Source organism: Bufo gargarizans, chromosome 5, assembly GCF_014858855.1.
Source record: "Bufo gargarizans isolate SCDJY-AF-19 chromosome 5, ASM1485885v1, whole genome shotgun sequence".
Lineage (NCBI taxonomy): Eukaryota > Metazoa > Chordata > Amphibia > Anura > Bufonidae > Bufo > Bufo gargarizans.
Genome location: NC_058084.1, coordinates 320,719,674 through 320,731,324, shown reverse-complemented (window position 1 = coordinate 320,731,324; position 11,651 = coordinate 320,719,674). Strand labels below are relative to the sequence as shown.

Sequence of the window (11,651 nt, the reverse complement as noted above, 5' to 3'; positions counted from 1 at the left end):
TAAGGCTCTCAGTAGCCTCAGCGTAGTGGCGGATAAATCTGCAAAGATAAGAACCTTATGATAGGGAGCAGTGAGTCCTCCATTTTTTCTGGCGTGAGCCATAAGTTGCTCTTTAACCTTAAAGAAATGGACTCTGGCAAGTACCTCTTTCGGAATGGATGCATCCAGGTGTCGCGGGCGTGGAACTCGGTGAGCTCTATCAATCTCCAGATCTTTGTCTTGGCAATGTGGCAAGGTTGCTTTAATAAGAGATTGCACATATTCCGGAATATCTTTCGCGGAAATTGATTCAGGGACCCCACGCAATTTAATATTGTTGCGCCGACTCCTGTCTTCTGGGTCGGCCATTTGTATCTTTATAGCTTCCACCTCTGCTTCTAAGTCGGTGTGCGCGTCTATCAGGGTGTTATGAGACGTTGCAAAGTCCCCGAATTTGTTCTCTAGGTGGTCTGTTCTCGCTCCTAGGTCAGCTATTTCAGAGCGTAGGGGGGCCACCACCTGTCGCATGTCCCGCAATAAGGAGCGCCTCTGGAGCAATAGCATTTCCCGCATGGTGGTATCAGTCAGGGCGGTGTTGGAGACTGGTATGGCTAGTAAAGCGGCCTCTCCCTCTTCGACAGATTCCCATCCCCAGCCCTTGTTACCTTTTTGTGAGGATGTTGGGGTAGGTTCCTCAGGCTGACGGGGTGGTAAGCGAACCGGTTGCTTGTCTGGAGAGCCGGCAGGATTCGCATTCTGCTCTAGGCCGGTAGCATATCCGGACGTCTCCAGTGGAACTGCTGGTTCTGGGCCCAGCGCTGGATCAGAAACTTCTGTCGAGGGGATGATGAGTTCAAGCCCACAAGAGACTAAGGTAGGTGAAGCTGGAGGAGAGCGCTGCAAATCACACGCTGTTTCATGGGAGGGCTGCAGTTCGTCCGAACTCTCTGGTAGTGAGGCGGGCGTCTCCTCGGCGCCATCTTGGTCGCTGCCTGCATCTTTAGAGAAGTAGAATTTGGAGAGCTGAGGGTGTTTAACCGCTCTTTTTTTCCGCCCAACCATGTCGGTAGCGGTTCTGAGGAGGTACCCCTCCAGTTTGAGTGGGTTCACCAATCGGTATGTCGCTTTTTAAAGTCGCTTTTGGTAGTGCTGTCTCAGGAGCTCAGACTCCAAGCATCTGCGCGCCTCGGCAGCCAGACCACGCCCCCCGTGATTTGAATTTTTATATATTTTTGAAAACATTTATTTTATTTTTACACTTCTCATCAGATTGCTATTCTCATAGACATGCATTAGCATTGGAGTCTATGAGGATTTCACTATATTCCTATGGAGCAATGTCACAGGCAGGGGCTCCATAGGAACTAATGTGCGGCAGCCTCGTATCACTCGGGAATACAGAGGCTGCCACATACACACTCCAGCTCCCCCCGATCCTCGTTAGAGGGAGCCGATGCAAACCCGGAAGCGAGCGCTCCCAGATTCCTGTACTCCCAGATGCCATGGTCACATTTGACCACAGCATCTAAGGGGTTAAAAGTGTTTGATTATTGTCGATCGTATACATTAGTCCCTACAGGAGAACGAGCTTTAACAGGGTTGTCTGGGTCTTGAGCAGAACCCAGAATAACCCCTTCATCACTCAGGCAGCCCCTCTGAGTTGAGCATCCCCTTGCCCTGTGCTGAATCGCGCAGGACAAGGGTTTTTTCAGCAGATCCAGTGATGTACCGGGTCTCACCATGGGAATGCTAGGCAGAGGCTTCCGCCTATCAGTAAGCGAGGTGACGTCACCTGCAATTATGGGCGGGCTATAGCGCTGCCATAGCCTGTAAAACAGCCTAGGGCAGCACTAAAGCCCGCCCATTAGTGCTGGTGACGTCACTGGGAACACTGCTAGGTGGAAGCCTTAGCCTAGCAGCGTAAAAAAATGTAAACAAAACAGCCCTTGACCTGTGCGAGCGGCGCAGGGCAAGGGAGAGCATCGGAGCATGAAACGCTCCCATGCTCATCTTAGAGGGGCTGCTTGGGTGAAGAATGGGATATGTCCAGGTTCAGCTGGACAACCCCTTTAATCCCGCGTCATACACGTACAGTGCTCCAGATTAAAGCCCAGCACCAAGAGCTGCATATGTAGGCTGCTGTGATATCGCCATTATCGCAGTGACCTGCAGAATTTACCCTACTGTGAACCCCAGAAAAATAAACCCAAAATAAAATGGTGGAATTGAGTTTTTTCCCGTTACTTTTTTTTAAGTTTTCCCAATACATCATATGGATTAAAAGGTGCTACTGTCTAGTAAATATACAACATTCTGCCCAAAAAAAAAAGTGCTCATAAACTTATTTCTGCAAAAAACAGTTTTGGCTCCTGGCAGGGGAGAATGAAAAACGGAAAAAAAAAAAAATCGTAGTAAACCGCACTATGTTGTTAGCTTTATGATCAGGATCAGGAAACTGCTGCGCATGCGCAGAGCTAAATAAGCTTCATTAGGAATGTCCTGCGGTTCCGCCAATCACAGAGCGCCGTGGACATTCTGTCAGCTCTCACAGAACGTACGGAGGAAGCACCGCCCAGTCAGGTTACACGTCAGCACGGCATGACGTCAGAACCCGGAAACGGCGGCTGTCAGCAGTACAAGCTGGGCAGTGCTGCCCATACACTAATCGTTACCTGCGGCACCGGGCTGTGTGTTCCGTGGTCGCAGCCCTGAGTGACCCAGTATGTGGCTTCCTGACAAGTGATTGCGGGAGGAGGGATGTACCCGGGAAGATGCTGCCAGCTCCCCGCCTGCTGTGACCCGGTGCCCGGCTGACCCCACGTACGTCCTGTTCTCCTCATGTATACATCTGTGCCATATGTCATAGGGCATCACTCTTCATAAGGAGCTGGGCATCATTTAGGGCTTCCCATTTTCCCATAATATATGCCATGAAATCTGATGGTTGGGGTGTAAATTCCGGGCCTGTGGGGGTGAAAGAGTGCTGTACCCGTTTAGGGTGTGTTCACATTGCCAATCCACAGTGTTCTATAGTACCAGCAAAGTGGATGAGATTTGCAGACATGTCCTCCAGAAGCTTGAATGGGAGCAGCAGTTATATTATGTCCCCTCTACAAGCGAGACCGGGCGCTGGGCGTATTTGAAGCGGAAGCCGATTGTCAGGGATGCTGGGAGTCAGACCTGCGCCAGTCTGATACTGGTGACCTGTCCTGAGGATAGGCCATCAGTACTGTACTGCTGCACAGCCGCTTTACAGTAGTTCTATCAATCACAATGCAAAATCATCAATGCAACTAATTTGGTACATATGACCCTGGCTGACCTGTTACATGGGCACTTGGCAGCTGAAGGCGTCTGTGTTGGTCCCATTGCTGAGAAAAATGAAATTTTAATATTTGCAAATGAGTCTCTAAGAGCAATGGGGCGTAGCAGTTACACCTAGAGGCTCAGCACTTTAATTTACAGGATAAGGCATGATCACATTTACACTGCCTGGCCCTGTCAATCAAAGTGCAGATGACATGGCAGTTGCAGAGAGAGCAGAGACTCTAAGTGTAATGGCAATGCCCCCATTGCTCCTAGAGGCTCATTTGCATATATAAAAACTTCATATTTCTCAGCAATGCGGCCAGATATGAACATGGAGCCAACACAGATGTCTTCAGCTGCCAAGCGCACATGTAACAGGTCAGCCAGTGTCATAGGTACAAATCTGCTGACAGATGCCCTTTAATGATACTGGTAAATTCATATGGGGCTCGTATGGCAATATAGTTGCTGGTATAAATGGGAGTACTTAAAGGGGGTTTACAGACCTGCATTTTTTTTTTTAAAGAGATTGGCATAACAAACAAAAAAAAACCAATATTCAGCTCAATGATCCCTTGCCGCTCTCGTTCCAATGCAGCCCACGTCGTGGTCCATCTTGACAAACAGGAATGAACCCTTTAGATAATCACTGACTGGCTGCGTGGTCAGATCCGGAGTGTCATGCTGCAGCCAGTGATTGGTTCAGTGCACAGACCAGCAGTACCTGGGAAGGGTGGGGATGATGGATTACTACTTACACTCTGGTTCTTTTATTTCAGTGGCTGATGGTGAAGCGAAGCCCTCGGACGATCCTCTCACCTCACCTATCAACATGGATCTGAAATTCAACAACTCAAGGAAATATATATCCATCAGTATTCCTTCAAAGACGGACACCATGTCACCTCACATTAAGTCTGTTGATGACATCAAGGTGCTTGGCATCAATCTCAGCCAGTTCCAGAAGCCTGTGCAGTTTTTCATTTGTGTTACTGGAGTTTTTGTCTTTTATTTAATATATGGATATTTGCAGGTAATGTTTTGTTAAAATAATGATCAATGTGGCTTTAAAATGAAGTGTGTGTGGGGGGTTACCAATCAAAATGCACCTAAAACATGCTTTGTTCTTTACTCATCTAACCAGAGTGTGTGGCGTAACTGGAAACTGTCGTGGCTTAATATGCAATACTGCTAAAAAAATAAAATAAAAACCTTCACCGGTCTGATGCTTCTGCCCCTGCAGCGGCGACATGCCGGTATATGGCACTTGACCACTGCAGCCAATCATTGTCCTCAGCAGTGTACAGCTAAGGAAAGGACAGTGATTGGCTTCAGCACACATGTGCCATATACTGGCATATGACTGCTGCACTTTTTAAAGAAGGAGCAGCAGGAAGACTGGACTGGCGGTGCTGGGACAGTGCTGCAGTAGGCGGCGAATAAACATGTTTTTTTTTTAACCAATTGTGGGTGCCTTGTCCAAGAATTTTATTATCTTGGACAACCAGTTTAACGGGGTTATCCGGTAATTAGTATTGATGACTCCACTGATCAGCTGTTTAAAGAGGCCGGCACTCCATAAGCGTCTCAGCCTCTTTCTAGGCCTTGTCACCGTACATCAGTCACGTGGCCTAGACGCAGCTCAGCCCTATTAAAGGCATGGCCTAATAGTTTGCCTGTGTAATAATGCTTTGATTGCATAAAATTATAAAAGTGATCAAACTACCAGAGCTTCTGTTACCCTAGTGCAGGGATTGCCAAGGCTCTCCAGCCATTGCAAAACTACAACTCCCAGCATGCCCACACTGCCTACAGCAGGACATGGTGGGAGTTGTAGTTTTACAACAGCTGGAGAGCCGCAGGTTGGCCATCCCTGCCCTAGTGGGACAAAGCAAAATTAAAGATCAGTAAAAGTTTAGCAAATAAAAAAAAGTTACAAAGACATTTCTATAAAAAAATATATATATTTTGAAAATAGTAAACAAATGACATATACGTTACTCCTGAAATTGTAACAACCTGTAGATAATGATGTTAGCAATATTGTGATTATCACAAAAGTTGGAATTTTTGGGAGCCATAAGGTCACTTGTGATTTTTTTATTTATTATTATTTTTTTTTTCTTACAGGAGCTGATATTTTCCATTGAAGGCTTCAAACCATTTGGTTGGTACTTGACTTTAGTACAGTTTGGCTTTTACTCTATGTTTGGATTAGTAGAACTTCAACTAACACAAGACAAGCGCAGGAGGTAAGGCAGAACATTTTCTGCAGGTTAAATGTGTTTTTCGCATCGTTTCAAGGCCTTTTAGTGTTGAAGCTGAGGTGTAAATGCAGTCACACATCTATACCCAGATCTCTGTGTGCTTAAATATACACGTGTGAGCGTCTTGTTCGCAGCTACGCTCCGAGTGCCAGGACGGGAGGATGCAGCACGTGAAGATTCCAAGAGGTTGTCCCACCAAGGACATTTATCACTAGTGTTGAGCGAGGCGAGCTTCAGAATAATACTGTAGGGGGATTCGTCTCCATACAGTATTAGAATGTATGGGCTCTAATGAACCGAAGTTAGACATTCACGAAATCGCGCGTGACTTAATTGACTCACTTCGGTAGTTGATTTTTAAAGTGGAAAACCACTTCTTGAATAACTAACATCGGCTCATCGGAGCCCATACATTCTAATTCTGTACAGATACAAATCTCTGTACAGTATTATTCCAAAGTTCTTAACAAAGCAATTTTGGATGAAGCATCTATGCGCAACACTTTTTGTCACCTATCCACCTATCACCCAAGCCCCCCTGTTCCTCCTCGCTGTGATTTGGGCCCTGATATACTAAGATATACGGCAATCTTGGTGATCAGGATCGATTTTCTGGGATACGTCAAATTTATTAAGAGGCACATACCTTCTCTGACTCTAAACTGCGCTTGACATTGAAACCCCCACCAGCTCAGAGCTGGCACACATTTCAGCCATGGTGTACGCCAGTCTTCTAGTGTGAGTTCCAGTAAATATGCCAGGCTGCTGTCCTCATCCCTTCCCACCCCACAACTCCCAGTTTAAAAAAAGAAACTGCCACATGCAACATAAATTAAGGAAAAGTCACTTTTTGTGTGGCCCTTTTAAAGGAAATCTGTCACCAGGATAATCGCTATTGAAGTAAAGCCATGGCCTAATAGCACTTAGTACCTTATTTCAAGATGTGCCTTTTGTTCCAGCAATAGATGTTTTTATCCTCTGAAAATCCAGTTTATTTGGTATGCAAATGAGGCAGTAAGGTGCACAGAGGGGCGTCAGTCTTGCAGGAAGGAGCCCAGGCACGCCTCCTGCTAGAGCCCAAGCCCGCCCTCATGCTGGGAGCAGGGAAAAGGGGGGCAGAGTTATGGCTTGAATGTGGCAGGAGGCGTGCCTGGCCTCCTTATTGCAAGACTGACGCCCCTCTGGACACCTTACTGGCTCATTTGCATATCAAATAAACAGGATTTTCAGAAGATAGAAAACATCTATTGCTGGAACAAAGGCACCTCTGGAAATAAGGTACTAAGGCCTCTTTCACACGAGCGTGACGGATTAGGTCTGGATGCGTTCAGGGTGCGTTCAGTGAAACTCACGTCATTTTGCAAGTTCAGTCAGTTTTGTCTGCAATTGCGTTCAGTTTTTTTCCGCGCGGGTGCAGTGCGTTTTGATGCGTTTTTCACGCGCGTGATAAAAAACTGAAGGTTTACAAACAACATCTCCTAGCAACCATCAGTGAAAAACGCATCGCACCCGCACTTGCTTGCGGATGCACTGTGTTCTTTACTGAAGCCCCATTCACTTCTATGGGGCCAGGGCTGTGTGAAAAACGCAGAATATAGAAAATGCTGAGATTTCACGCAATGCAGAAGTGATGTGTGAAAAGCAACACTCATGTACAGAGACCCATTGAAATGAATGGGTCAGGATTCAGTGCGGGTGCTATGCGTTCACGTCACGCATTGCACCCGCGTGGAAAACTTGCTCGTGTGAAAGGGGCCTAAGTGCTATTAGGCTATGGCTTTACTTCAATAGCGATTATCCTGGTGATAGATTTCCTTTAAGGCCTCTTTCACACGAGCGTGACGGATTATGTCCGGATGCGTTCAGGGAAACTCGCACCATTTTGCAATCAAGTTCAGTCAGTTTTGTCTGCGATTGCGTTCAGTTTTTTTCAGCACGGGTGCAATGCGTTTTGATGAAGGTTTACAAACAACATCTCTAAGGCCCCTTTCACACGGGCGATAATTCTGCGCGGGTGCAATGCGTGAGGTGAACGCATTGCACCCGCACTGAATCCGAACACATTCACTTCAATGGGGCTGTGCAGATGAGCGGTGATTTTCACGCAACGCAGGCCCCTCAGAAATGAATAGGGCTGCGTGAAAATCGCAAGCAAGTGCGGATGCATTGCGATTTTCACGCATGGTTGCTAGGAGATGATAGGGATGAGCAACCCCGGACCCCATTAAAAGTGTATTCACTGTATTATTTTCCCTTATAACATTGTTATAATACAGAATGCTTAGTAAAATGTGGATTGAGGGGTTAAAAAAAATATATATTAACTCGCATCATCCACTTGTTCGCGCACCCGGGATCGGCTTCTTTCTTCTTCTTTCTGGACCTGCAAAAGGACCTTTGGTGACGTCAGCGCAGGTCCTTCTGAATAAAGGATACGTTCCGGGTGCGTTCAGTGAAACTCGCACCATTTTGCGAGCAAGTTCGGTCAGTTTTGTCTGCAATTGCGTTCAGTTTTTTTTCCACGCGGGTGCAATGCGTTTCACTGAAGCCCCATTCACTTCTATGGGGCCAGGGCTGCGTGAAAAGTGCAAAATATAGAACATCCTGCGTTTTTCACGTCACGCATTCCACCCTCGTAGACAACTCGCTCGTGTGAAAGGGGCCTTAAAGTCAGAGGCCTCATGATACATCAGGCTTTTAGGCCTCTTTCACACGAGATTGACGGATTGGCTCCAGATGCGTTCAGTGAAACTCGCACCATATTGCAAGCAAGTTCAGTCAGTTTTGGCTGCGATTGCGTTCAGTTGTTCAGGTTTTTCTGCACAGGTGCACTGCGTTTTGATACGATTTTCGCACGCGTGATAAAAAACTGAAGGTTTACAAACAACATCTCTTAGCAACCATCAGTGAAAAACACATTGCATCCGCACTTGCTTCCGGATGCAATGCGTTTTTCACTGAAGCCCCATTCATATAGAACATGCTGCATTTTTCACGCAACACAGAACTGATGCGTGAAAAGCAACACTCATGTACACGGATCCATTGAAATGAAAGGGTCAGGATCAGTGTGGGTGCTATGCGTTCACGTCACGCATTGCGCCCACGTGGAAAACTTTCTCGTGTGAAAGGGGCCTTAGAGTTTTATTAAATTATGAAAAGCATTTTAGGGAAAATATTTTTAAATTTGTTACATGCTTTAGATTATGCTGGGTTTGAAATCCGCAGAGGATGAGCTAATTTCTCCATTGAAATAACATACACAATATGCTGACCCAGGCCTGAATGTTAAAGGGGTTATCCAGGAATTTGATACTGATGGCCTATCTTCAGAATATCAATATCCGACACCCGGGACCCCCACCAATCAGCTGTATGAAGAGGCCCAGGCGCTCCATGAGTGACATCACCATACATCAGTCACATGGCCTAGGTGCAGCTCAGCCCCATTTAAGTAAATGGGGCTGAGCTGCAATACCAAGCTAATATACAATGTATGGCGCTGTGCCTGGTAAGCAGCGAGGAGGCCAGATCTTCAATGAGCGCAGCAGCCTCTTCAACCAGCTGATCGGGAACGTTGGGGGGGATTGCTGGGAGTTGGATCCTGCCGATTTCATATTGATGACCTATCCTGAGGATAGGCAATCAATATCAAATTCCTGGATAATCCTTTGGACAGTGGAGTTGGGAGGAATAGTTGAAGACTGCCAGCTATCTTAAAGGGGTTGTCCACACTTTATTTTCACATGTACTGAAAAAACAGCACATAAAGACACCTAATAATAATGGCTGTAGGATATCTGCACCGATGTCTTCGTTACCATACTGCAATGCGCCCATCAGCGGCCTTCGTCAAATAACACTGCACGTGAACTGGGAAACCAGTACAAGCGCTGCATTATTTAATGGAGGCCACTGATGAACGGGTCTGGTCATGTGTTCCTCTATCAGCAGCCATGTTCAAGATGGGAGAACTGAACTTAAAAATCAGATGCCATTTAAACAAGTGGGTGACAGTCTGCTAATGAGGACATCTCTGCAGATCTACAGATATTGTATTAGTAAGTGGCTCTTATATTAAGGATATGCCATTAATACAAACTGGAAAACCCCTTTTAAAAGGGTGAAGGTTAATTGCTGTGGACACATTTGATGTGGAAAAAAAATATTTAGATTTTTAAATAGGTTGTGATTAACTTACAGGGGTTGGGCGTACTGAAACCAAGCCAAGCGGGCTGGCGTTCTACTGTTTCCATAATTCCCATTGTAGTTAATGGGAGCTATGCAAACAGTGTGCTTCTGTAACTCCTGGAGTCACATAAGCAGTGTAGCTTGTTCTACTAGTCTGTTTGCGTAGCTCCTATTAATTACAATGGGAGTTTCGGAAACAGAAGAGCACCCGCCCACTCGGTTGTTTCCATAAGACCGGCCACCTGGAGTTGGCGCTTAGGCTAGTTTCACACTAGCGTTCGGCTGTCCGCTCGTGAGCTCCGTTTGAAGGGGCTCACGAGCGGACCTGAACGCTTCCGTCCAGCCCTGATGCAGTCTGAATGGATGCGGATCCGCTCAGACTGCATCAGTCTGGCGGCGTTCAGCCTCCGCTCCGCTCACCAGGCGGACACCTGAACGCTGCTTGCAGCGTTCGGGTGTCCGCCTGGCCGTGCGGAGGCGTGCGGATCCGTCCAGACTTACAATGTAAGTCAATGGGGACGGATCCGTTTGAAGATGCCACAATATGGCTCAATCTTCAAGCGGATCCGTCCCCCATTGACTTTCAATGTAAAAGTCTGGACGGATCCGCTCAGGCTAATTTCACACTTAGCTTTTTTTTGCTAATATAATGCAGAACGGATCCGATTGAACGCTAGTGTGAAAGTAGCCTTAGTCCTATCTAGCCATGGCAATGGCGAGATGGGACAACCCCTTTTAAGTAATTCAGAAATATACAGTTTTCAACCTGCTTCTAGTTTCCGAATTTTCTCATGTGAACGTGTCCCTCCCATGCTGTATGTCATGTCTTTGTGTCCAGGATGCTGCTGTCTTCATTATCTCTGTCTGCACAGCTTCAATCCTGAACTGCTTTATTCTTCGCATGGCCATGACCGATCTCTTCTCCCTTGTACTGACAGACACTGGTGCTAAGAAATATTTTTTTTCTCTCTCTTGCTGCACAGTCTGCTGTGGGTGCTCACACTTTCTCTGTCTTGTTCTCTCACTCTTTCCCTCTCACCCTCTCGCTCATTCTCTCTACTTAGATGCACAGCCTCGTTGATCTCTCCCCACTTTTCCTGCAAACTGCCATGTGTGCTGTACTCCCCATCTATACCATGATACTGTAGAACTTGTATGATCTGTTCTTTCTGAAGACTTGGATGCTTTCCTACCTCTGCACAATCTTATCTGCTGTATATAACATTCTCCTCCTCCTCCCTGCTGCTATCTCAGACACGCAGATGATGTAATCTAGGACCAGTGTGCTATCGGATCTACAAACCCCAATTGCAAAAAAAAATATGTAAAATGTAAATAAAAACAGAATTCAATGATTTCCAAATCTCATAGACTCATATTTTGTTCACCATAGAACACATATCAGATGTTGAAAGCGAGACATTTTACTATTTCATGTAAAAAATGAACTTGATGAACTCAGCACCCAAACTTTTTCCACAAAACCATGCTGCTGTGGTGGATGCAGTATGTGGTGTAGCATTGTCTTGTTGAAATATTTAAAGGCCTACCCTGAAAGAGACGTCGCCTGGATGGGAGCTTATGTTGTTTCAAAAACCTTTATATACTGTTCAGCATTGATAGGCCTTTCCAGGTGTGTTAACTGCCCAGGCCATAGGCACTAATGCAACCTCATACCATCAGAGATTCAGCTTTTGAACTGTGCGCTTGATGGTACCTCTTCGCTTGAGTCTGCAGAACAAAGCTTAATTCACTGTGACAGAGCAGTTGTAGTTACACTTCACCACCACTGCAATGTCGACAGTGTGCAGGTAAACCGTAAAAAGAACACAACGCATCTTGGCCAACAAATAACCCATATCTCTATCAAAAAATGTATGGTGGACATAAAAATAAAATAAAAAG

At 46.1% G+C, this 11,651-nt stretch overlaps 1 protein-coding gene across 1 annotated transcript in view; it reads left to right on the top strand.

The window, feature by feature from the left end:
- Positions 1-2,579: 2,579 nt before the first annotated feature.
- Positions 2,580-11,651, top strand: part of SLC35B3 (solute carrier family 35 member B3) — a 32,008-nt gene continuing 22,936 nt past the window's right edge. Inside the window, exons 1-3 of the mRNA XM_044293576.1 lie at positions 2,580-2,799; positions 4,068-4,321; positions 5,419-5,540. Coding sequence (XP_044149511.1) covers positions 4,121-4,321; positions 5,419-5,540 — 323 coding nt within the window. The 5' untranslated portion in view covers positions 2,580-2,799; positions 4,068-4,120. The remainder of the gene's footprint in view (positions 2,800-4,067; positions 4,322-5,418; positions 5,541-11,651) is intronic.